The 27,288-nt window shown below is 43.9% G+C and overlaps 2 protein-coding genes across 4 annotated transcripts in view; both read left to right on the top strand.

Annotated features, from left to right (window-relative positions):
• Positions 1 to 27,288, top strand: part of LOC120943901 (UDP-glucuronosyltransferase 1A1-like) — a 105,483-nt gene that overhangs the window by 22,431 nt on the left and 55,764 nt on the right. Inside the window, exon 1 of one of the 3 annotated variants that reach the window (XM_040357562.1) lies at positions 20,695 to 21,576. The exons of the other annotated variants lie outside the window; for them this stretch is intronic. Coding sequence (XP_040213496.1) covers positions 20,713 to 21,576 — 864 coding nt within the window. The 5' untranslated portion in view covers positions 20,695 to 20,712. Of the gene's footprint in view, positions 1 to 20,694; positions 21,577 to 27,288 lie in introns of those variants that run through there. 3 annotated transcript variants of the gene reach the window in all.
• Positions 1,091 to 2,000, top strand: LOC120942718 (UDP-glucuronosyltransferase 1A1-like). Its single transcript, XM_040355644.1, has one exon. The coding sequence runs from the start codon at positions 1,119 to 1,121 to the stop codon at positions 1,998 to 2,000; it is 882 nt and encodes a 293-aa protein (XP_040211578.1). The 5' UTR covers positions 1,091 to 1,118.

The following is a 27,288-nucleotide window of genomic DNA, read 5'->3' as shown; positions in this document are numbered from 1 at the left end:
CCGTTTCTTTGTCTGTTCGTAAATTTGTGTACTTGTATCGTTCTTTCGAATGGGCACTGGGCAGTGTAGTTAGTGAGTGATTACTTAATATCTTAGCCAATCAGCTTATCTCTTTTGTGCTGAGTCACATTGTACAGTGTAAAGCCTCGTACACACAATCAGACTTATAACAAACTTTTCCGTGGATTTTTGCCTGAAGGGAGTTGGCCGGACTTTTGAAACCGAAAAAGTTTGTCCGATAGAGCGTACACGCGGTCGGATTTTTTGAAAAATGCTCATTTTGTTGGCAAAAAGTCCGACCGTGTGTACGGGGCTTAAGAGAAAGTATATCTTAAAATGGATTAGCCGCGTGTTGCTATGTATTTACAAAAGTACAAAATTACGAATCCATTAAACGAAAATTATTATCTAACAAAATTACGAATTTCGAATCAACGAAAATAAAACAGAATTACGAATCATTCAGTATAAACGAAAATAAAACTGTTACGAAAATACGAACGGGTCCGAATAGGAAAACTTGAGTCTTCCGAAATTACGAATCTTCACAAATCTACGGAATGAGACGAAGCGGAACAAAAAAATACGAAAACTTTTGTTGTGCACATGTCTATTGCTTACTACTATCCATGTGATCAGTGTTTGGCTACAGTGGGTAAATAGTACCAGGTCAGCCCACAGCGGCCAAGTAAAATAACCAGTGTACTGGGCAGTGGGCACAGTTTGCACGACTGCATGCTCCCAGGGATGGGATGTGGGGGATATATGGGTACAATTCCCCATTCTATTCTATTGTTCTATGTTCTATTGTTTTATATCCAATTTATTTAAAATGTATTTTGAAGTTATTTTGCTATATAGCTAAACAACATGTGAGGATCAAACTTATTTTAATTTCAGTTTATATTATATTATACCGTATATTGTACATCAAAGTCTTGAAGGTGCTATGTCCTGTACATCAATTTAACATTTTGTCCTTTAAGACTAAAAAAAATACAGATACATTTTCTAAACTCAGTGTTCAAGTATTTTGCACAGTGATGTAATGAAGACTGTTAAAGATTAAATAACAACTGCTTAAAAGCAGCTTACACATCAGCTGATTTTCAGAAGACATGGCCAAAATGTTTCACTATGTACAAGTCACGGCTGTCCTTTTCTTTTCTTTTGGATATGTAACATTTGTTGAGCCTGGTAACGTGCTTGTAGTACCTGTTGAAGGCAGCCATTGGCTTAGCATGCGTGCAGTTGTGGATATGTTGGGGCAAAAAGGACATCAGATTTTTGTAGTAGCGCCAGACTTTAATATCCATATTCAAGCCTCTGAAGGTTATAGGATCAAGCTCTACCCTGTGTCATATTCCCGTGAAGATCTACAGAATCATTTAAAAAGTTTTGCAGCTGAAGTTTTCACAGAAAGACCTCTTTTGCAGAAGTTTATGAAAATACATGAGAAGATGAAACACGGAGCAGCCCTAATGTTTGATACGTGTGTTAGACTACTGAACAACAAAGAGTTAATACGGACCTTAGAAGAGACAACTTTTGATGTTATTTTCACAGATCCCGTGCTTCCGTGTGGCCAGATCCTTGCAGAGCATCTTGCAGTACCCTCGGTGTACTTTTTGCGTTCCATATTCTGTCACAAAGATGCAATATCTTCTCAGTGTCCAATACCACTGTCTTATGTACCACGGCAGTTATCAGGCCTTGCTGATCATATGATTTTTCCTCAACGGCTGCAGAACTTATTTTTTGAAATAGTTTCACATTTTCTGTGTGATGTACTTTACTCTCCATACCAGCAACTGGCTTCTGAGTTCCTTCAAAGAGAGGTCAGTTTACACGAAATTTTAGGTCATGCAGCCATCTGGCTAATGAGACTTGACTTTGCTTTTGATTATACAAAGCCGGTGATGCCCAATATGGTCTTTATAGGGGGAATTAACTGCGTTCAAAGAAAACCCCTAAATCAGGTGAGGATTCTAAGTATTTGATGTGCTAGTATTTATTATGTATTTATATTGTATTTGGTTACCAGGTCCCTGGGACTCCTGTTCTCTCCAGGGAAAGTCTTGGAGGCAACCAACCTTTTTAGAAGAGCTCCCCGAATATGTATCTCCTTCCCTAGCACACAGTACTGGAATAAAATACACTTTTGAATCAGAACTCCTGGGATATTGATCTGGTCAGTTAAGTTGCAGAGGGGATGGTGTATACAGAGGGGGTTGTTAATCAGTTTCAGCTGCTTTGCTGTTAATTACAATTAACAACAGGTGCACTAGATGGGCAACTATGAGACGACCTCCAAAACAGAAATGTTTTTTCAGGTGGAGGTGTCTGACATTTTTTTCTCTACTCATCTTTTCTGACTGTTTTTCACTAGTTTTGCATTTCGCTAGGGTCAGTGTCACTACTGGTAGCACGAGGCGATACTTGGACCCTATCTATAGATGTTGCACAGGCAGTCCAACTGCTCCAGGATGCCACATCAATATGTGTCATTGCCAGAAGGTTTGTCGTCTCTCCCAGCACATTCTCAAGAGCATGGAGGAGATTTCAGGAGACAGGCAGTAACTCTAGTAGAGCTGGACAGAGCTGTAGAAGGTCCTTAACCCATCAGCAGGACCGATATCTGCTCCTTTGTGCAAGGAGGAACAGGATGTGCTCTGCCAGAGCCCTACAAAAAGACCTCCAGCAGGCCACTGGTGTGAATGTCTCTGACCAAACAATCAGAAACAGACTTCATGGGGGTGCCTGAGGGCCCGACGTCCTCTAGTGTGCTCTGTGCTCACTGCCAGACACTGTGGAGCTCGATTAGCATTTTCCATTGAACACCAGAATTGGCAGGTCGGCCACTGGTGCCCCATGCTTTTCACAGGTGAGAGCAGGTTCACCCTAAGTATATGTGACAGACGTGAAAGAGTCTGGAGAAGCCGCAGAGAACTTTATGCTGCCTCTAACATCGTTCAGCATGACCGGTTTGGTGGTGGGTCAGTGATGGTCTGGGGAGGCATATCCATGGAGGGACGCAAAGATCTCTACAGGATACACAATGGCACCCTGACTGCCATTACGTGTCGGGATGAAATCCTTGGACCCATTGTCAGACACTACACTGGTGCAGTGGGTCCTGGGTTCCTCCTGGTGCATGACAATGCCCTTACGTGGCGAGAGCATGTAGCCAGTTCTTGGAGGATGAAGAAATTTATACCATTGAATGGCCCCCACGCTCACCTGACCTAAATCCAAAAGAACACCTCTGGGCAGGGCTGGACTTATTTTTACTAAAGAAAATAAGGATGCAGCAATTGTGGAGATTTTTTTTTTACTGCTTCTGCTGCAAAAAAAAAATAAAATAAAAAAAAAAATGAAGAAAGGCCAAAAAAAACTGTGGTGATACAGAAGGAAGAACAGTAATTATTGAGAATTTTTCTTTTTGCTGCTGCTATAAAACATTTTTTTTTTCAAAAAGCCCAAAAGAAAAAAAAAGGACCCACTGCTGACGCAGAAGGAGTAACACCTGTGACAAAGAAGGGAGAGTACTAATAATGCAGCAACAGAATCTGATACTGCAAAAAAAAAAAAATAACATTTAAGTAGTATCAGAACACTGGCCCAGATTCTTGTCCACTGGGCGTATCTCTGCGGCGGCGTAACGTATCCGATTTACGTTACGCCGCCGCAAGTTTTTCAGGCAAGTGCTTTATTCACAAAGCACTTGCCTGTAAAGTTGCGGCAGCGTAGCGTAAATCACCCGGCGGAATTCAAATTCGGCGGGTAGGGGGCGTGTATCATTTAAATGAAGCGCGTCCCCGCGCCGAACGAACTGCGCATGCGCCATCCGTAAAATATCCCAGTGTGCATTGCTCCAAATGACGTCGCAAGGACGTCATTGGTTTCGACGTGAACGTAAATGACGTCCAGCCCCATTCACGGACGACTTATGCAAACAACGTAACTTTTAAAAATTTCGACGCGGGAACGACGGCCATACTTAACATTGGCTGCGCCTCATATAGCAGGGGCAACTTTACGCCGGGAAAAGCCTAACGTAAACGTCGTAACTTTACTGCGTCGGCCGCGCGTACATTTGGGAATTCGCGTATCTAGCTAATTTGCATACTCAACGCGAAAATCGACGGAAGCGCCACCTAGCGGGCAATTTTTCTTTGCAGTTTAGATCCGACGGCGTAGGAGACTTACGCCTGTCTGATCTAATGGATATCTATGCGTAACTGATTCTAAGAATCAGTCGCATAGATACGACAGCCCAGATTAGGACTTACGACGGCGTACATGGCGCTGCGCCGTCGTAAGTCCTTTGAGAATCTGGGCCACTGTGTTATTCACACAACACCACACTGTATTGTATACGCTGCACTACACTGTATTAAATACACCACACTACACTGTGTTATATACACTGCACTACACTGTGTTATATACACTGCACTACACTGTGTTATATACACCACACTACACTGTGTTATATACACTGCACTACACTGTGTTATATATACACCAAACTGACTGACCGCACAATACACTAACTAACCTGCCCAGGGCTTTTTTTCAGGGGGAACTTGGGGGAAATCAGTTCCACCACCTTTGGCTCAGACCCTTTGGTGCCTGCTCACCAAAATCACTTGTAAACACAGAAGTCTGGTTTCTGTGTTTACAAGTGACAGCTCTGCACTCTGTGTGTAACCCCCCTGAACTCTGCACTCTGTATGTAATGCAATCCTGGTATTTAATGCACCTTTAAGACCCTCCTACTGTTTGTGAAATCTGAACGGGGTCGTGGTTGAGTTCCTGCACCTATTTTCTGAGAGAAAAAGCTCTGAACCTGCCTATTGCCCACTAATACACAGCATTATACATGACTGCCATGTAAGCAGCCTTACATACAGTAGGTGTTTGTGATATTGTGTTTTTAGCATGACAGCATCGCGCTGATTCTCGGCGACATGGTGCCGAGATCTCGCACTCACTGGAATAGTGACAGCACATTCCAACGTGCGCGTCATAGAAGCGACGGGAGATCCGACTTGGATTCCCGCCAATTCTACACGTGTGCGGCGTTTGTTATGAATCCTGAGGGGGAAGTCCCCGCCTGATTTTAAATAAAAATTCGGCATGGGTTCCCCCCTCAGGAGCATACCGGGCCCTTAGGTCTGTTATGGGTTGTAAGGAGAGCCCCCCTACGCCGAAAAAACGGCGTAGGGAGTCCCCCTACAATCCATACCAGACCTGTATCCAAAGCACGCTACCCGGCCGGTCAGGAAAGGAGTGGGGACGAGCGAGCGCCCCCCCCCTCCTGAGCCGTACCAGGCTGCATGCCCTCAACATGGGGGGGTTGGGTGCTCTGGGGCAGGGGGGCGCACTGCGGCCCCCCCACCCCAGAGCACCCTGTCCCCATGTTGATGAGGACAGGGCCCCTTCCCGACAACCCTGGCCGTTGGTTGTCGGGGTATGCGGGCGGGAGGCTTATCGGAATCTGGGAGCCCCCTTTAATAAGGGGGCCCCCAGATACCGGCCCCCCACCCTAAGTGAATGGATATGGGGTACATCGTACCCCTACCCATTCACCTGGAGGAAAAGTGGTAAAAACACAAATAAAAAACACAGGGTATTAAAATATTTTATTAGTCTGCTCCGGAGGCTCCCTCTGTCTTCTTTAGCTCTTTTACCAGGGGGAGCTTCTTCTTCCGATTTCCGGGGGTCTTCTCCTGCTCTCCGGGGTCTTCACCGCTCTTCTGTGACGTCTTCTTCGCTCCGGGGGGTCTTCTTCTATGTTCGCCGCTCTCCGCTCTTGACTCGGCGCACCCCGGTTCTTCCTCCCGCTGTCCGGTGCCTTCTCCTCTTCTTCCGCTGTTCTGTGACGACTTCTACTTCTCCCTTCAGGCCGCTGTGCTGTGACGTCTTCTCTTCTTCTCTTCTCCCGATGTTGACATGCCGGCTCTTCTCGCTGAAGTGGCAGGTGCGCTGCTTTCATCGGACCTATATAGGCCTCACAGTCCCATCATGCTCTGTACCTACCCATGTGATACCTACCCACGTGGGTAGGTATCACATGGGTAGGTACAGAGCATGATGGGACTGTGAGGCCTATATAGGTCCGATGAAAGCAGCGCACCTGCCATTTCAGCGAGAAGAGCCGGAGTGTCAACATCTGGAGAAGTGAAGAAGATGACGTCACAGCCCGGAAGAAGAAGAATACGTCACAGCACGGAAGAAGAAGATAGACGTTCAGCGCTGAAGGAGAAGGCACCGGACAGCTGGAGGAAGAACCGGGGTGCGCCGAGTCAACAGCGGAGAGCGGCGAACATAAAAGGAGACCCCCGGAGAGTTGAGAAGACCCCCCGGATAGCGGAGAAGACCAGTCGGGATAGCGGAAGAAGAAGCCCCCCCGCCGAAGACGCCGGAAGAAACCCGCCGGGGGTGGGGGCTTTTTTAAAAGCGACCCCCCCGGCGGTGGAAGAGAACCAGACGGCGGCCCCCACCCACCCGAAGACATTAAATAAGAAGCTCCCCCTGGTAGAAGAGCTAATAAAGAAGACAGGGGGAGCCTCCGGAGCAGAAAAATAAATTATTTTAAAAACCCTTGTGTGGTGTGTTTATTAACTTTGACATTTTTCCTACAGGTGAATGGTTAGGGGTACGATGTACCCCATATCCATTCACTTAGGGTGGGGGGCCGGTATCTGGGGGCACCCTTATTAAAGGGGGCTCCCAGATTCCGATAAGCCTCCCGCCCGCATACCCCGACAACCAACGGCCAGGGTTGTCGGGAAGGGGCCCTGTCCTCATCAACATGGGGACAGGGTGCTCTGGGGTGGGGGGGCCGCAGTGCGCCCCCCTGCCCCAGAGCACCCAACCCCCCCATGTTGAGGGCATGCAGCCTGGTACAGCTCAGGAGGGGGGGGCGCTCGCTCGTCCCCACTCCTTTCCTGGCTGGCCGGGTAGCGTGCTTTGGATACGGGTCTGGTATGGATTGTAGGGGGGCTCTCCTTACAACCCATAACAGACCTAAGGGCCCGGTATGCTCCTGAGGGGGGAACCCATGCCGGATTTGTATTTAAAATCCGGCGGGGACTTCCCCCTCAGGATTCATAACAAACGCCGCACACGTGTAGAATTGGCGGGAATCCAAGTCGGATCTCCCGTCGCTTCTATGACGGCTTTGTCTCTATCGCGGCAAGCCAGCTCGGCGCTGGCTCCCGCGATGGGGCTCGTAGGTGCTCAATCTCGCCGAGAAAGGGAGCGAGATTGACACAATATCGCGTGCACCTACTGTAGTGTGGGGCATGGACCCTGCCTTTGGCCAATCATGGCTCTCACAGTACATGACTGTGATTGGCCAAAGCATACAAGTCAGGTGCTTGCTTTGGCCAATCAGCAGCAATCAATGCACTGCGATCTCTCACTTTGATTGGATGGTGGTTATTAGGGAGACTGACTGATAACAGTGAGTTAAAAGTTTTTTTTACATAGATTTTTTTTTATATACTTTCACCCTAGCTGTACAGTGTCATCATAGTGACACTGCATTTCTCTGTGGGAGGGTTATCAGGATTATTTTTTTTAAACGGTGATTGTTTTACAGCCATGATGGCTGTAAACGCAATAATTTCTCACTCTCTCTGGCTGCATTCCTGCAGTCATTGAGAAATACTTTGATAGCTGTGATTGGTCACAGCTATCACATGGTACAGTGCTGCTGTGAGTGGCCTAGTACCATGTGATCTTTTTGACCGATCACAGGGATCACACAGTAATAAACAATGATGCAAGGAAATGGCATTGCTTACTACTATCCATTTGATCAGTGATTGGCTACAGTGGGTACATAGTACCAGGGCAGCCCACAGCGTGGAAGTAAAATAACCAGTGTACTGGGCAGTGGGCACAGTTTGCACCACTGCATGCTCCCAGGGATGGGATGTGGGGGATATATGGGTACAATTCCCCATTTATGTTCTTTTGTTTTATATCCAATTTATTTAAAATGTATTTTGAAGTTATTTTGCTATATAGCTAAACAACGTGTGAGGATCAAACTTATTTTTAATTTCAGTTTATATTATACCGTATATTGTACATCAAAGTCTTCAAGGTATGAAATAATATGAAAAGCAGGTGGTGGCGCCACCCTAAAGTGTAGAGTGTAAACTGGTGTCAATAGTAATTAATGATAGTGTGTGGGTGGTACAATATAAAAACAGAACAAAACAAAAGCGAAAAAATGCTTAGTGATAATCCAAATAACAAACAAAAAATTCAAATGTGTTCCAGTGCTAAAACAAAATCCTCATTCCATTTCTGTTTCATGCACAAATTGAGTGAATCAAAAAATATATGAATATATACATGGTGCTGTGTGCTTTCAACAGACAGTACTCATACTGTAAGTAAAAAGTCTTTATGCAAAAGTTCCATGCAATAAATAAAAATAAAATAAATAAAGTGCTGTGTGCTTCTTCCACGTGAATCAACGTTGATCTAAATCTTCTGTGCAAAAACCGTGCTCACTCCCTGTGGTCCCGCACTCACCAGATACTTGAACCCCTACAGGGGTAACGGGCGTTCACAGTATAATATACTGACAAAATCCCTGGATCTTCCCAGAATCTAAAAATCTTGACCGCTCAGAAGAGGAGACAAATAGATTGCCCAATAGCGTGATACCGTTTTTGAAGTGATAAACAACTTTTATTCACATATAACAGGGTACTCACATTTAGTAGAAAGGTTAACAAACATTAACATAAAACGTGCTGTGGCTTAGAATAGCGTCTGCTCTACCGGTTTCGTCGATCTGACGTCATCTGGAGCGCGCGCGCTCCAGATGACGTCAGATCGACGAAACCGGTAGAGCAGACGCTATTCTAAGCCACAGCACGTTTTATGTTAATGTTTGTTAACCTTTCTACTAAATGTGAGTACCCTGTTATATGTGAATAAAAGTTGTTTATCACTTCAAAAACGGTATCACGCTATTGGGCAATCTATTTGTCTCCTCTTCTGAGCGGTCAAGATTTTTAGATTCTGGGAAGATCCAGGGATTTTGTCAGTATATTATACTGTGAACGCCCGTTACCCCTGTAGGGGTTCAAGTATCTGGTGAGTGCGGGACCACAGGGAGTGAGCACGGTTTTTGCACAGAAGATTTAGATCAACGTTGATTCACGTGGAAGAAGCACACAGCACTTTATTTATTTTATTTTTATTTATTGCATGGAACTTTTGCATAAAGACTTTTTACTTACAGTATGAGTACTGTCTGTTGAAAGCACACAGCACCATATATATATTCATATATTTTTTGATTCACTCAATTTGTGCATGAAACAGAAATGGAATGAGGATTTTGTTTTAGCACTGGAACACATTTGAATTTTTTGTTTGTTATTTGGATTATCACTAAGCATTTTTTCGCTTTTGTTTTGTTCTGTTTTTATATTGTACCACCCACACACTATCATTAATTACTATTGACACCAGTTTACACTCTACACTTTAGGGTGGCGCCACCACCTGCTTTTCATATTATTTCATACCCTTCTCCATTTTGTGGGGATTTTTTTGCAGGGGCAGCCTCTCACACCTATTATATATATTTTTAATCACCTGAGAGTCTATCTGAGGGCTCCAGACTATTTTTAAATATTCTGTGGCGCAGATTCATATTTTCTTTTCCCAAAGTCTTCAAGGTGCTATGTCCAGTACATCAATTTAACATTTTGTCCTTTAGAACTAAAAAAAATACAGATACATTTTCTAAACTCAGTGTTCAAGTATTTTGCACAGTGATGTAATGAAGACTGTTAATGATTAAATAACAACTGCTTAAAAGCAGCTTACACATCAGCTGATTATCAGAAGACATGGCCAAAATGTTTCACTATGTACAAGTCACGGTTGTCCTTTTCTTTTCTTTTGGATATGTAACATTTGTTGAGCCTGGTAACGTGCTTGTAGTACCTGTTGAAGGCAGCCATTGGCTTAGCATGCGTGCAGTTGTGGATATGTTGGGGCAAAAAGGACACCAGATTTTTGTAGTAGCGCCAGACTTCAATATCCATATTCAAGCCTCTGAAGGTTATAAGATCAAGCTCTACCCTGTGTCATATTCCCGTGAAGATCTACAGAATCATTTAAAAAGTTTTGCAGCTGAAGTTTTCACAGAAAGACCTCTTTTGCAGAAGTTTCTGAAGATTCATGAGAAGATGAAATACGGAGCAGCCCTAAGGTTTGATACGTGTGTTAGACTACTGAACAACAAAGAGTTAATACGGACCTTAGAAGAGACAACTTTTGATGTTATTTTCACAGATCCCGTGCTTCCGTGTGGCCAGATCCTTGCAGAGCATCTTGCAGTACCCTCGGTGTACTTTTTGCGTTTCATATTCTGTCACAAAGATGCAATATCTTCTCAGTGTCCAATACCACTGTCTTATGTACCACGGCAGTTATCAGGCCTTGCTGATCATATGATTTTTCCTCAACGGCTGCAGAACTTATTTTTTGAAATAGTTTCACATTTTCTATGTGATGTACTTTACTCTCCATACCAGCAACTGGCTTCTGAGTTCCTTCAAAGAGAGGTCAGTTTACACGAAATTTTAGGTCATGCAGCCATCTGGCTAATGAGACTTGACTTTGCTTTTGAATATCCAAAGCCGGTGATGCCCAATATGGTCTTTATAGGGGGAATTAACTGCGTTCAAAGAAAACCTCTAAATCAGGTGAGGATTCTAAGTATTTGATGTGCTAGTATTTATTATGTATTTATATTGTATTTGGTTACCAGGTCCCTGGGACTCCTATCCTCTCCAGGGAAAGTCTTGGAGGCAACCAACCTTTTTAGAAGAGCTCCCCGAATATGTATCTCCTTCCCTAGCACACAGTACTGGAATAAAATACACTTTTGAATCAGAATCCTGGGATATTGATCTGGTCAGTTAAGTTGCAGAGGATGTATACAGAGGGGGTTGTTAATCAGTTTCAGCTGCTTTGCTGTTAATTAAAATTAATAACAGGTGCACTAGATGGGCAACAATGAGACGACCTCCAAAACAGAAATGATTTTTCATGTGGAGGTGTCTGACATTTTTTTCCCTACTCATCTTTTCTGACTGTTTTTCACTAGTTTTGCATTTCGCTAGGGTCAGTGTCACTACTGGTAGCACAAGGGGATACTTTGACCCTATAAAGGTTGCACAGGCAGTCCAACTCCTCCAGGATGCCACATCAATACGTGTCATTGCCAGAAGGTTTGCCGTGTCTACCAGCACAGTCTCAAGAGCATGGAGGAGATTCCAGGAGACAGGCAGTTACTCTAGGAGAGCTGGACAGAGCCGTAGAAGGCCCTTGACCCATCAGCAGGACTGATATCTGCTCCTTTGTGCAAGGAGGAACAGGTTGAGCACTGCCAGAGCCCTACAAAATGACCTCTAGCAGGCCACTGGTGTGAATGTCTCTAACCAAACAATCAGAAACAGACTTCATGGGGGTGGCCTGAGGGCCCAATGTCCTCTAGTGTGCTCTGTGCTCACTGCCGGACACTGTGGAGCTCGATTGGCATTTTCCATTAAACATCAGAATTGGCAGGCCAGCCACAGGTGCCCCATGCTTTTTACAGGTGAGAGCAGGTTCACCCTGAGCATATGTGACAGACGTGAAAGGTTCTGGAGAAGCCAGCAGAGAACTTTATGCTGCCTGTTACATCGTTCAGCATAACCGGTTTGGTGGTGGGTCATTGATGGTCTGGGAGGCATATCCATGGAGGGACGCACAGACCTCTACAGGCTACACAATGGCACCCTGACTGCCATTAGGAATCGGGATGAAATCCTTGGACCCATTGTCAGACCCTACACTGGTGCAGTGGGTCCTGGGTTCCTCCTGGTGCATGACAATACCCTTATGTGGCATGAGCATGTAGCCAGTTCCTGGAGGATGAAGAAATTCATACCATTGAATGGCCCTCACGCTCACCTGACCTAAATCCAAAAGAACACCTCTGGGCAGGGCCGGACTTACCATTGGGCTTAAATGGGCCCAAGCCCATGGGCCCCAGGCTCAAACGCAGCAACAACCCATTTGCGGCAATCGCTGCAACCCCCTCCTGCAAATTTCGCGGCAACCCCCCGTTCGCGGCAATTTTGGATGCCCCCCCACTCAACAAGTATGATCGGTCGGTGCACTCCGCACTCCACCCCCCCGCTCAACAACTTCGATAGGTCGGTCGCGGGTCCAGCCCCCCCACCCCCCTTCAACAACTATTATGATTGGTCGGCGGTAACAACCCAAACCCCCCCGCTTCTCTGCTCCAGGGGGCCCCTTCGATTATTAAGCCCAGAAGCCCCCACCACCCTAAGTCCTGCCCTGGCCTTGGGGCATTTAGCCCTAAAATGCCCAGTTTCTTCTCATCCAAAACACCTCCTTTCCCAGGCTGGGAACATCTTCAGCCCTCCCAGGCTGAGACTTTGTCCTTGTACCATCCCTTGAGTTGGACTTTGTTCCATTATCTGCTTATTCATCTGTTAATAGCAAAGTCCAACTTGCTATGAAGCACATTTGACCACTTTTTCCAGTAATAGGGGGTCAACTACTTGTGGTAAGCTGCCATCTTTTGAGCACTTTTGTGGGTGTCCTTATTAGAGTCAGTGAAGGTGGACCATTATGTTTGTGGCAATTGTGGATCTTGCAGTACACTACAGTTCTATGGACTCATATTAGCAGCACATGAATTCATTAAATCTATGTGATTGTGATTATTTATGGAATATTGTCATTATATTAATGTATTTTCACCTAATGACCACTAATTATCAAGTGTAACGATTAGGCACCTGTCACATTGGGGTTTAGATGTTAATGTGTTTTTTGTGTTATTTGGGTTATATTAGGTAGGCTGGTGCATCACTTGCTATTTATATATATTTTTATTTATTTTCTATTATAGTTATTATTTATATTGAATACCTATTAGCGCACTCATCCGTTTTTTGTCAAGGCTTTATTAGCTGATTAGAGTGGGCCTAGAATGATGCACCTTTTCACAATATTATAATTTTCTGAGATTGTGGATTTGGGGTTTTCATGAGCTGTAAGCCATAATCATCACAATTATGACAAATCACGGCTTGAACTATCTCATATATTAGTTTCACCTTTTAAGTTGCATTAGTAAAATAAATGAACTTTTGCACGATATTCTAATTTTTCGAGTATCACCTGTATATATGTAGACACACACTGGGGCTGATTTACTATAAACAATGCGCTGCACCGGTTCATGGCTCAATTGGTGGGCCGGATAAATTATTAATTGAGCGTGTGAACTGGCACAGCAGCGGGCGCAATGCAATAATAAATATGTAAATGGTAGAAGCCGCCAAACTCCCTTTAGAAGTCTATGGGAGAAATCAAAAGTGTTAATTTTAAAGGTTAATATGCAAGTTATTGTCATAAAAAGTGTTTGGGGACCTGAGTCCTGCCCCAGGGGACATGTATCAATGCATTTTTTTTTTTTTTAAAACAGAAGTTTTTTCGGGAGCAGTGAATTTAATAATGCTTAAATTGAAACAATAAAAGTGAAATATTCCTTTTAATTTAGTATCTGAGGGAGGTGTATAGTATGCCTATAAATTAGCGCAGGTTTCCCGTGGTTAGAACTGTCCCTGCACAAAATTACATTCTAAAAGAAAAAAAAGTCATTTAAAATCACTCGCGGCTATAATGAATTGTCGGCTCCCAGCAATACAGAGAACAGTCACACAAAAAAAAGCGCGTGGGGGTCCCCCCAAAATTATTTACCAGGCCCTTCAGGTCTGGTATGGATATTAAGGGGAACTCCACCCCAAATTTAAAAAAAAAATGGCGTGGAGTTCCCCCAAAAATCCACACCAGACCCCTTATCTGAGCACACAACCTTGCCGGCCGCAGGAAAAGAGGGGGGACGAGAGAGAGCGCCCCCCCTTCCTGAACCGTACCAGGCCACATGCCCTCAACATGGGGAGGATGCTTTGGGGTCCTCCCCAAAGCACCTTGTCCCCATGTTAATGGGGACAAGGGCCTAATCCCCAAAACCCTTGCCCGGTTGTTTGTGGTCATCTGCGGGCGGGGGGCTAATCGGAATCTGGAAGACTCCTTTAACAAAGGGGACCCCCAGATCCCAGCAACCCCCCCGTGTGAAATGGTAATGGGGTACATTGTACCTCTATCATTTTTTTAAAAAAAGTGTAAAAAATGTAAAAAAAGACAATAGCCGGTTTTTGACAATTCCTTCATTAATGTCTTCTTTCTGCGCTTCTTCTCCCATCTTCTTCTTTTCTGCATTAGGGTTTCTTCCTCCATCTTGTTCTTCCTCTGCTTCTTCCTTCGGTCTTCTCGTCCGCATCTTGCACCGGCTTCTTCTTTTCTGCATTCAGGTTTCTTCCTCCATCTTGTTCTTCCTCTGCTTCTTCCTTTGGTCTTCTCGTCCGCATCTTGCACCGGCTTCTTCTTCCCCGTTTGGTTCTCCGGACGACACGCTTCCAATTGAAGTTTCTGCCGTGTGACGCTTCTGTTCTTATGACAGTTCTTTTATAACTGAGGATGCAGCATCACCCAGTTACCCCGCCCCCCTGAGTGCCCTCAGTGATAAAAAGAACTGTGATAAAACAACTTTTTGAAAAAAAAAAAATTCCCTCCTTCTTTGAGTAGAGGGTCCTTTGTAATGCCTTCAACATCTCTTCCAGCAGCTCTGGAATGATCACTGCCTTGGGCAGGGCCGGACTTACCATTGGGCTCGACTGGGCTCAAACGTGGCAACCCCCCGTTCACGGCAATCCCTTTGTGGCAATCCCCCGTTCTCGGCAATCGCGGCAACCCCCTCCTGCAATTTTGCGGCAATCTTTCGTTCGCGGCAATTTTGGCACCCACCCCCCACTCAACAACTTCGGCGGATGTAATCCTCGGCACCCCCCGCTCAACAAGTATGATCCGTCGGCGCACTCCGCACTCCTTCCCCCCGCTCAGCAACTTCGATAGGTTGGTCGGCGGATCAAGCCCCCCTCAACAACTATAATCGGTCGGCGGTAACAACCCAAACCCCCCCGCTTCTCTGCTCCAGGGGGCCCCTTCGATTATTAAGCCCAGAAGCCCCCACCACCCTAAGTCCTGTCTTGCCTCTGGGACATTATGTTTCGGTCCATCCGGTGCTGCCAGGTTGCCCCTCAGTCTGTTCAGGAGCTCAGTGATGCTCTGGTCCAGATCTGGGAGGAAATACCCCAGGACACCATCCGTCGTCTCAGTAGGAGCATGCCCTGATGGTGCATGCATATAAGCACTTGGGGGCCATACAAACTACTGAGGACGATTTTAAGTTGTTGCAATGAAATTTCAGCAAAATGGACTAGTTTTCTGCATAATTTTTTCACTTCACTTTTCGCTTTTTATTTTCGGGGTGTCTTTGAATACAGCCCTCTGTAGGTGGATAATTTTCATTTCCATCAAATGATCCTTTCATTCCTGACACATTACCCAGTCCATATCGGTATAGATATCCAGCATGAGATTTTTGCCCGTTGAGATCTGATATGTTTTCAAAGTGTTCCTTTAATTTTTTGGAGCAGTGTATATCATTGTTTCTTCTTCTATCTACTGGAGTACACCTGCTAGACATAAGTAAACAAGATTCAGAGTTTAGGGAAAATCCAACAAATGCAGAAAACAATAGCAATCAGAGCTCAGGTTGGCTATAAGCTTAATAGTTTCCCACTAAATTTACCCTAGTGGCACTCTAACTTTATCAGAGCTGCTCCACCTCTTTTCAGTAAATATTCTTCCTTTGAAATCTCAGGAGTGGTAGGGAACTAATTTTTACAGGTCCTTGCATTGACATTCATTGAACATTGAAATGTGTCAACGCATCTGCTGTGAATGGACCCTTAAAGGAGTTGTAAAGACAATTTTTTTTTCATCTTAATGCAATCTATGCATTAAGATGAAAAAATATCTGATGATGCCAGACCCCCCGAGCCCCCGTTTTACTTACCTGACCTGTCGAAAGTCCCGCGCTTGGTCCTGAGATCCTCTTCGCCACTCAGCCTGGCAGCTGATTGGCTAGAGCGGATGGATTGAGAGCAGCGCAGCCATTGGCTGGTGCTGGTCAATCGCATCCAGTGATGCGGCGTGCCGAGGGGCGGGGCCGTGTGATACAGTGAGCGGCTATGGCCGCTCGCTGTATCACGGGAGCGCGCCTGCAGGGACTCACCACCATGCAAGCTCTCTCGCATGAATGTGGTGAGTTCTTGCGGGGAGGACCAGAGACAGCCGCCGAGGTACCCCAGAAGACGTGGATCGGGCCACTCTGTGCAAAACGAATTGCACAGTGGAGGTAAGTATAACATGTTTGTTATTTTAAAGAAAGCATTTATTTTTTCTATAGTATCCCTTTAATGTCAGCTTGAGCCATTCAACTTTTAAACAACAGACTCTCTGCAACAGGCAGTAAGAAGAGACTTGAAAACATGTAAAGGGTCTTGAAGCATCATGTCCTTGCAGGTATTTACTGTGTATAAGCCACTTAAAGTAATAATCTGCACATAGTGCCAGCTACCAAATAAAAAATTGAACAGCTGCATTCATGTAGGCATGTAAGAGCCGCTCAGTGCGTGAAACTGTAATGTAATGTGACTGCTTGCAGAGAGGAGCTCTCAAAACTTGGCGCTGATGTCGGGAGTGGGCGGGACAGAACTGCTAGCCTATCAAACACAAGCCAATGTGATAAGGGCTGGGCGGGTGGCTTTGTGTATGTGGCTCCGCCCCTTTCTAACCACTATCAAACACCAGCCAACAGAATAGGGGCTGGGCGGGCTGCTCCGTATATGTGGCCCCTCCCCTTTCTTAAGGAGCCCAATCATTGGCTGATGTTTGATATAAAGGGAACGGAGTCACATACACAGAGCCGCCCACCCAGCCCCCCATCCCGTTGGCTTGTGTTTTATAGGCTAGCTGTTTGGTCCGCCCACCCACAACTTCAGCACTGAGTGCCCAATCAGTGTCACAGTTCCAGTGTCACAGTGCCTATCAGGGTCAGTGACCATCTGTGCCAACAGTCTGTGCCACCAGTGCCCATCTGTTCCATCAGTGTCTATCTGTGTCGCCTCCTCAATGCACATCTGTTCCACCTCCTGAGTGCACATCTGTGCCGCCTATCAGTGCCCATCAGTGCTGCCTCATCAGTGCCCATCTGTTCCATTCATAAGTGACAATCAGTGCTCATCTGTGCCACCCTTATCAGTGCCTATCTGTGCTAACTCATCAGTGCACATGTATGCCATCAATCAGTGCTCATCTGTGCTGTCTAATCAGTGCACATCTGTGCCATCAATCTGTGCCCCCTCATCAATGCACATCTGTGCCATCGATCAGTGCACATCTGTGCTGCCTCATCAGTGCACATCTGTGCCATCAATCAGTGCTCATCAGTTCCCATCAGTGCAGGCTTATTAGCACACATCTCTGTCGTCTCATCAGTGTGTCCATCAGTGCAGGCTTGTTAGCACACAAGTGTGCAGGCTCATCAGTGCCGCCTCATCATTGCAGGTTTATTAGCACACAAGTGTGCAGGCTCATCAGTGCCGCCTTATCAGTGCAGGCTTATCCTCTAGGAACCAGAGAGAAGAGCACTGTGGATAAATGCATACCCTGGATGAAAGATATCTATGATGACATCAGGGCTGTCTTAATGAGAGGGCACACCTGGGCACTGCCCAGGGGCCCCAGCTGCATGGGGGGCCCCTGCAGTTTCCCCAAAGCAGGGTGTAGAGGGGTCAGAGTTCTGGGGGGATAACTGGGGTGTAGAGGGGTCAGAGTACTGGGGGGATATATGGGGTGTAGAGGGGTCAGAGTGCTGGGGGGATATCAGGGGTGTAGAGGGGTCAGAGTGCTGGGGGGGATATCTGGGGTGTAGAGGGGTCAGAGTGCTGGGGGGATATCTGGGATGTAGAGGGGTCAGAGTGCTGGGGGGATATCTGGGGTGTAGAGGGGTCAGAGTTTTGGGGGGATATCTGGGATGTAGAGGGGTCAGAGTTTTGGGGGGATATCTGGGGTGTAGAAGGGTCAGAGTGCTGGGGGATATCTGGGGTGTAGAGGGGTCAGAGTGCTGGGGGGATATCTGGTCTGTCTACCTGTGCTGTCTCCATTTAGGGGCCCCAGAGCATTACTTTGCCCAGGGGCCCATGATGATATTAAAGTGGAGGTTCACCTAAAAATAAACTTTTAACATTGCATTTATGAGATTAATGACAATTAGAATCGGCTGTTTTTTTTTAAAAAATACGTCCGTACATACCGTTTCCTACGTCGGTGCGGCTCTATACGGCGCCTGCGCACCGACGTTCGGCTTCTTTCGGCATCTCGTGACGCGATGTATGCGTCGGTCGGATGCCTGTCAATCAATTAGGAACGCCCAGCCCCGACCATCATACCCGGAAGCGGCGGTGAGAACACATATAGGAAACGGTATGTACGGACATAATTTTTTTTTAAAAAACTGCCGATTCTAATTGTCATTAATCTCATAAATGCAATGTTAAAAGTTTATTTTTAGGTGAACCTCCACTTTAAGATGACATGTTAAGTTTGCTACACATTTTGCAGCACATTTTCTGGGGAGTGTTCATTCCATGAGCTGTTGGCTGGTACTTCTTTACATTGGAAAGAGTCTGGCAACAATTTGAGTAGTTGTTGGAGGATTTGTAATACATATGTTTTCTGGACTATACAGAACTTTTTTGCACTTTGCTGGCAATTTATGCAGTTTTATACATATATACATTATTATTATTGTTATATCATACTTCACATACTTCAATGTTCTTGTTACATTTTTGCACTTTACATGGTTATTTCATTAATTGCTGCACTAATGTGATTAATTTTTGATTGTGTGGTGCTGCAGGTGATTATTTTTATGTTTCCAGAGGGTATTTTTTTTTTTATATATATATCAACCATTCTGCTAGCAGCCACTTTTTACACAACGCAGACCTTATAGTAGATATCTGTTTTTCAAAAAGGACTTGTAGATACATTTAGATTGTGGTAAAACTTACAAGTACTCACCTTTGCAGATCTTTATTTTCTGAATTGATGAAAGGTGAGTGCATGGTCTACTTTTACATAGGGCCATCTGTACATTAATTGTATTCTGTGATCATGCCCACAGGAAGTTTAAATAATAAATCCAAAAGCTGATGTTCTAGTAAGGGGAAAGTTCAAAACTAAACTTAGAAAGTATTATTTTGCAGAAAGGGTAGCTGATGCTCAGACTTACAGCAGAAGTAGTGAGTCAGTCATCAGTGAGTGAAATCTATATTTAGACAAAACAATGTTAAAGACTTGGTGGTCTTTTTCTGTCGTCAGTCTTCTATTTCAAAAATATTATCTTTTTATTAGAAATGATCTATCCAATTTATTAATATTATTTTTCAATATATTTGCTTTAATATATAGCTAAACAACATATGACGATCAACCTTATTTCATTTCCGTTCATATTATAATATACTGTATATTGTACATCTAAGCCTTAAAGGGGTTGTAAAGGTAAAAAAAAAATCCCTTAATAGCTTCCTTTACCTTGTGCAGTCCTCCTTCACTTACCTCATCCTTCGATTTTGCTTTTAAATGTCCTTATTTCTTCTGAGAAATCCTCACTTCCTGTTCTTCTGTCTGTAACTACACACCGCAATGCAAGGCTTTCTCCCTGGTGTGGAGAAAGCCTCTTGAGGGGGCGAGCAGGAGTGTCAGGACGCCCACTAACACACAGCTCATTTCTCTGAAAAGTAGAGAGCGTCCTGACCCTCCTGCTCGCCCCCTTCCCCCTCAACCACACCAGGGAGAAAGCCTTGCATTACTGTGTGTAGTTAAAGACAGAAGAACAGGAAGTGAGGATTTCTCAGAAGAAATAAGGACATTTAAAAGCAAAATGGAAGGATGAGGTAAGTGAAGGAGGACTGCACTAAGGTAAAGGAAGCTATTTAGGGAATTTTTTTTTTACCTTTACAACCCCTTTAAAGGCCCCAGGATATGTTCTGTGCATCAAGTTAAAGGGTTTGTAAAGGATTTTTTTTTTATCTCAATAGCTTCCTTTACCTTATTGCAGTGCTGTTTTCATGTCCTCATTGTTCGTTTTTGCTCTCAAGTTGCTGTACTTCTTCTCTGATCTCCACACTTCCTGGTTGTCTGTTTCCTGATAACCACAGTACTGGGAGCTTTCTCTCTGTGGTCACTAATCAAGGAGGTGTGATTACTGTGTGTCTAAAACCCCTCGGCACCAATCAGTTTCGTTTTCCAAACCATCACTGCCCTGTATTGGCTCTGTGGCTCTGTACATCACAGAAGCAGGAAACAACATGCAAAAACAAAACTAGAAACTGCAGGTACATTATATGATTGATTTGTATCTATATTTAATCATTTTTAAAAGGAGTCAGTTAACTATTATGTCTCTATACCCTGTAAACAGTCATTTCAGCAAAAAAAAAGAATTCCTTTACAACTCCTTTAACATTTTTGCCAATACAAATATACATAGGAACTTTCAAAACTCTCTGTTTAGGTTTATTACACAGTGATGTAATGAAGACTGTTAAACATTAAACAATAAATGCTCAAAAGCGGCTTACAGATAAGCTTCTATCAGAAGACATGGACAAAATGTTTCACTATGTACAATTCACGGCTGTCCTTATATTATTTTCATTTGGATATGTAAAGTTTGTTGAGCCTGGTAACGTGCTTGTAGTACCTGTTGACGGCAGCCATTGGCTTAGCATGCGTGCAGTTGTGGATTCGTTGAGGCAAAAAGGACATCAGATTTTTGTAGTAGCGCCAGACTTCAATATCCATATTCAAGCCACGGAAGGTTATAAGATCAAGTTCTACCCTGTGTCATATTCCCGTGAAGATCTACAGAGTCATTTTAAACGTCTTTCAGCTGAAATTTTCACAGAAAGACCTCTTTTGCAGAAGTTTCTGAAAATCCATGAGGAGATGAAACACGGAGCAGCCCTAATGCTTGATACTTGTGTCAGACTACTGAACAACAAAGAGTTATTACGGACCTTGGAAGAGACCAATTTTGATGTTGTTTTCACAGATCCCCTGTTTCCATGTGGCCAGATCCTTGCAGAGCATCTAGCCGTACCCTCTGCTTACTTTTTGCGTTCCATCCCTTGTCAGAAAGATGCAATATCTTCTCAGTGTCCAATACCACTTTCCTATATACCACGGCAGTTCTCAGGACTTACTGATCATATGACTTTCCCTCAAAGACTACAGAACATCTTTTTTGAAATAGCTTCACATTTTGTGTGTAATTTACTTTACTCTCCGTACCAACAACTGGCTTCTGAGTTCCTTCAAAGGGAGATCGATTTACATGAAATGTTAGGTCATGCAGCCATCTGGCTAATGAGAATCGACTTTTCTTTTGATTATCCAAAGCCGGTGATGCCCAATATGGTCTTTATTGGAGGAATTAACTGCGTTCAAAGAAAGCCTCTAAATCAGGTGAGGATTCTAAGCATTTGATGTTCTAGTGTATATTTTGTAGTTATATGTGTGTGTGGCTACCAGGTCCCTGGACTCATAACCTCTCCAGGCAAAGTCGTGGAGGCAATGACCCTTTTAGAAGAGCTCCCTGACTATCTCCCTCCTAGCACACAGTACTGGAATAAAACCTCTTAGGCCCTGTACATACGACCGGTTCATCCGATGAGAATGGTCCGACGGACCGTTTTCATCGGTCCACCGCTGAAGTGGCCTGATGGTCTGATGTGTGTACACACCATCAGTTCAAAAACCGATCGGGTCAGAACACGGTGACGTAAAACACACAACGTGCTGAAAAAAACGAAGTTCAATGCTTCCAAGCATGCGTCGACTTGATTCTGAGTATGCGCGGGTTTTGAACCGATGCTTTTGTGTACTAACCATCGGTTTGGCCCGATCGGTCAGCAGTCCATCGGTTCGATTTTAAAGCAAGTTTTAACATTTTGGTCCGAAGGACAAAAGACCGATGGGCCGTACACAGAGTCGCTTTGGACCGATGAAACTGAACCTCGGTCCATTCTCATCGCGTGTGTACGCGACCTAAGTGATTGGACAGGGTGAAAAAATATATAGCATTGTTTCTTCTTCTATCTACTGGATGACACCAGCTACACAAATGTAACCAATATTCAGAGTTTAGGACAAACCCAACAAATGCAGAAAACAATAGCAATCAGAGCTCAGGCTGGCTTTAAGCTTAGTAGTTTCCCACTAAACTTACCCTAGTGGCACTCTAACTTTGCCAGAGCACCTCTTTTAAGGCAATTTGGAGCTTGCTATACTTTTTTTTCCACCGCAAACCAGTGCATGTCAGCGCAATGCACCGGTGTGAGCTGCTCTCATTCACATACCTCCTTGTTTACACGTCCTTGCATTGACATGCATTGAACAAAATCTGTCAGTGCATCTGGTGGGAATGGATCCTTAATGTCAGCTTGAGCTTTTCAACTTTGTAAAAAACAGACTCTCTGCAACAGGAGGAAGAAAAGTTAAAATGTGGTGTTGAAGCACTATCTTCTTGCAAGTATTAAAAAAACATAAAAAAAATCTGTGCTTAGTGCCAGATACCAAATGTGAAATTGGGCAGCCGCTTTCACCTAATATTTAAATGTAAATATTGATATAGCATGAGAATCCATTCACACCAGATACGTTGGGACTACATTGGGTGGCTATTCCAGTGCAGTCCCCACACTGAAAGACAAGACCAGGCAAAATGCCATGTCTCCAATGTGCCCATATGAAAAGGAGTCCATGGACGTCTCTCTAGGCATTATGCCTCCCACCCAGGACCCACCAAGTTGAGGTTAATTGCTATTGATACATTTATGCCCCATTGGTGTGGTAGTCATTGTAAAAGTGAGATCAAGACTGGTGGATTTATGAGATGAAATCCTATTATTTATGAGGCTCTACTCAAAAAAATTCGGATCAAGATCAGCCCATAGTTGCAGTCTCTTGCAAAGGAACCTAGCATCCAGTACAAAGGGTGCCAGTGGCAAGTAGCCCCCCTCCTCTTAGCTCACTAATGCATTTCTTCAGGGCTCCAGACTATTTAACAGCATCCCAGACACCAACTGGGCACCCCCTAAAAGATTGGCTAGGCCTTGCTCTATTGATCAAGTCGTTTGCTACCTAGTCATTTGTGTTCTCCCTCCCTAAGCTCTAGAAACTTCTCCTAGATGCGGGAGATGTAATCAAACTCCAATCTGTGATGCCCTAACCAGACCAGACAATCACTTCTCTTCTAGGAACAGCAGGAGACAAGAACTAAATTTGCCTAACGGCTTAACTAGGGGGGTCCTACATTGCAATATGTGATTAGATACAAGAATGGAGTGGTGCTTCAATATGATTCATGTGTCGGACTGCACTTTGCACTGATGGCATCATGTCCTTACATGCTTCTCTCCATTTATCTGATGGGGGTTGACACATTTCACATTAACCTTAACTCTTAATCATAATCAATCAGTCTGTCCCTGCAGCTCCATTTATTTAACCTCCTGTTAATAATCTGCATCCGTAATTCAATAGAGTGGTAAATATATACTCCTCCAGATAGAATTACGCTACAATGTATCTGATGTAAACCAACACAAAAACAAATGCGTAACCAAACCAAACCAAAATAATATTTCTCCAAAATAAAAAATAAAACAAAATTACAATGAAACCAAAATATACCTAAAAATAATTCAGCAAATGGTGCACCCACTACACAGGATAAAAAACAATACTCCCTGGAAATCAGCAGCCAGGACCCACCATTCAATCCCAATACATATGTAGCGGCCTGCTATTTTCTAGCCGGCGCTGCTTTAAATTTAGAGGGTAGTCTGATGCCGCGTACACACGATAATTTTTTCTTAAAAATCTCCATAGGTGACGCTTTAACATTTTTTACAGGTTACTATTTTCGAGTTACAGAGGAGGTCTAGTGCTAGAATTGTTGCACACGCTCTAACGCATGCGACGATACCTCACATGTGGGGTTTGAACGGCATTTACATATGTGGGCGGGACTTGCATGCATGTTCGCTTCTGCGCGTGAGATAACGGGGACAGGGGCATTTTTGAAAAAAACATTTTTTTTATTTAATTTTTATTTTACTTAATTTTTTTATTTTTACACTTTTTTTGATCACTTTTATTCCTATTACAAGGAATGTAAACATCCCTTGTAATAGGAATCAGTGTGACAGGTCCTCTTTATGGAGAGATGTGGGGTCAATAAGACCCCACATCTCTCCTCCAGGCTTACAAGCATGAAATCTGTAGAAAAAAAAAATCACGATCACATGCCGACAGCCGCGATTGCGGCTTTGTTTACCTCCGGGTACCGGGCATGACGTCATAACGTCGTGCCCGGGCCTCCGACGGTCATAGAGATGACTGGTGACCATCTGGTCACCAGTCATCTCTATGCTTTCCAGCACCGCTGACCGATTCGCTCTCCGGGCCCCCGATGGCACGGGAGAGCCCGGAGAAGCAGGGGGGATGTCCCCTCCTGCTGCCTATAAGAGCAATCAAGCGGTGGGATCGCCGCTTTGATCGTTCTTATGGTGAACAGAATCGGCGACTGAAGACGGCGATATCTGAATGATGCCTGTAGCTGTAGGCATCATTCAGATATCACCGCACAAAGCCGAGGATGTCCCAGGGACGTCCTCGGCCGGCAAGAGGTTAAATTAACAGTTATGTAAAAAAACACAATAGGTTAAAATACGTCAATAAAAATCCCCTATGTACATAGTTGCGTCGCTTCACCCTGTTTCCATGTATGCATGAAAACATAGCAGGTGCTCTGGACTGATGAGTAAAATTTTGAATTATTTGGTTGTAGCAAAAGTTTGGGGGGGAAGGAGAGCAGTACAATAATGAGTGTCTGCAGGCAACAGTGAAGCATGGTGGATGTTCCTTGCAAAGTTTGGGGCTGAAATTCTGCAAATGGAGATTAAGAACTATCTTCAGTGTAAAGAAGAACAAGGAGTCCTGGAACTGGTGGTTTGGCTTTCACAGAGCCCTGATCTCAGCATCATCGAGTCTGTCTAGGATTAGATGAAAAACCAAAGGATTTGAGACAGCCTACATCCACAGAAGATATGTGGTAAATTCTCCAAGATGTTTGGAACAACTTACCTGCTGAGTTCCTTCAAAACCTGTGTGCAAGTGTGCCTAGAAGAAATAAAGAATTGATGCTGTTTTGAAGGCAAAGGGTGGTAACTCCCTGATCGTCCAGTCCTGGTGTTTAAGGGTGCTCCATTCATGCGACACAGAATTGCTCTTAATATCATTGATATCCCCAAAACAGTTTTCTTCTTTCAGTCTATGAAGGGCTTTTATCCCTGTAGAAAGTGTAGTATTTGTCAGATTAATTATTTTAAGGGGAGGAGATGTGCATCTTTTCAATCTACACAAACGCACAGAAATAAATATATTGAATCCTTTATTACATGTTCCGCAGAGTATGCTGTCTACATGATTCAGTGTCCGTGCTCTAAGCAATATATTGATCATACTACACGGGTGTTACATGTGCGCCTGCCTGAGCATGTGGGCAACATAAAACGTGGATTCAAGAAGCATAACCTATCTAGGCATTATGCAAAATATCATGACAGGGATTCAGTGGGTACTTGTTTTATTGCGTTAGATAGGGTGGCACCCCATTGGAGAGGAACCAATATGGTTAGATCCATTTCTAGACTCGAGACCCACTGGATTTTTTATATGAAATCTTACGTTGCTTTTGGCTAGAATATTGACTGGGACATAAATTGTTTCATTAAAAATGCTTAAGAATCTTCTTCTTTTCAGTTTTTGGGCTGGTTTATAAGTGGTGTCCTTATGTTTTGGCTTCCTTCCAGGGAAATATATTTTTTTAATTGTTAGATTGTAATTAATATTTTTCCCCACTAGATGGTAGTATTTTTGTATCTTATGTTTTATATGCGATTTCTTTATACTTCCGTTCCCGTTCTCATTACATTAAACTGACCTGGGTAACGAGCGGCAGCAGTTAAAATGCTGCTGCTGCTTCATTAAAATGATTATGGGCAATAAGTGGCGCTGCGGCTCTATATAATTGACATGGGTGATGACGTGATGACATGTGTCAAACTGGTCTATCCCCAGACGATATTCTATTTGACGAAACACGTAGGATGGGGCCTACGACAGTGACGTCATCACACTATTCCTTCTGTTTGGTTGTTACACGGGTAAGCCTGAAAGTGAAGCTCGTAGGGACGCTGCAACTTCTCATTTAAAGCTTTGGATTTTATTACGTGTTGATTTTACCTGGAGATTCCTGTAAGTGCAATTTATTATTTTTTATCAATAAATTGGTGTTTGATATACTGCACTATGGAAGTGCTTTTTCTCTTATTTCCGAGTTCTGTGTGAGTGGAGGGATTGGAGAAAGCATGTTAACGTGTGTTTTGTTACACGGAGCATGGCGGAGGATTCTGTGTTTACCACTTAGTATATGGACTTTCGGATGGGACTTTTTCAACTTCTCCATGTCATAAGTGATTAAAACTTTCCTCTAAGAACTTGCTAAAATCATATGCAAGTTGAATTCATTTGTCTTTTTAGCACTGCAATATTAATATATACTAATAGATATGCAAGTATTTGCTGCACTATGTCATTAATTGTTGCAATTGTTGATTGTGTGGTGCTGCAGGTGATTGTTTTTTGGGTTTTATAGGTTTTTTTTGTATCAAACTTTCTGCTAGTAGCCTCTTTTATCACAGCACAGACCTTATATTAGATATTTGGATCACAATAAGTATTTACCTTTGCTGATCTTTTCTTCTGAAATGTTGAAAGGTGGCCCACTCTTACATAGGGCCATCTGTACATTAATTGTATTCTGTAATCATGCCCACAGGAAGTTAAATAATAAATCTAAAGGGTGATATTCTAGTAAGGGAAAACATATTTCTAGGAAAATTCAAAACTAATCTTAGAAATTACTATTTTGCAGAAAGATTAGTTGATGCTTGGAATATATTTACAGCAGAATTAGCAAGTCGGCCAACAATAATTATATATACATATATCTATATCCAGACAAAAAAAAACGGGGCAGACCACATGTTCTTTTTCTGTCGTCACGCTTCTATTTAAAAAAAATGTTTTTTATTCAAAATGATCTGCTTT

The sequence above is a fragment of the Rana temporaria genome, chromosome 6, assembly GCF_905171775.1.
Source record: "Rana temporaria chromosome 6, aRanTem1.1, whole genome shotgun sequence".
In the NCBI taxonomy this organism is placed as follows: Eukaryota; Metazoa; Chordata; class Amphibia; order Anura; family Ranidae; genus Rana; species Rana temporaria.
Note: the sequence above shows the minus strand (reverse complement) of the source record. Positions and strands in the feature narration are given on the sequence as shown.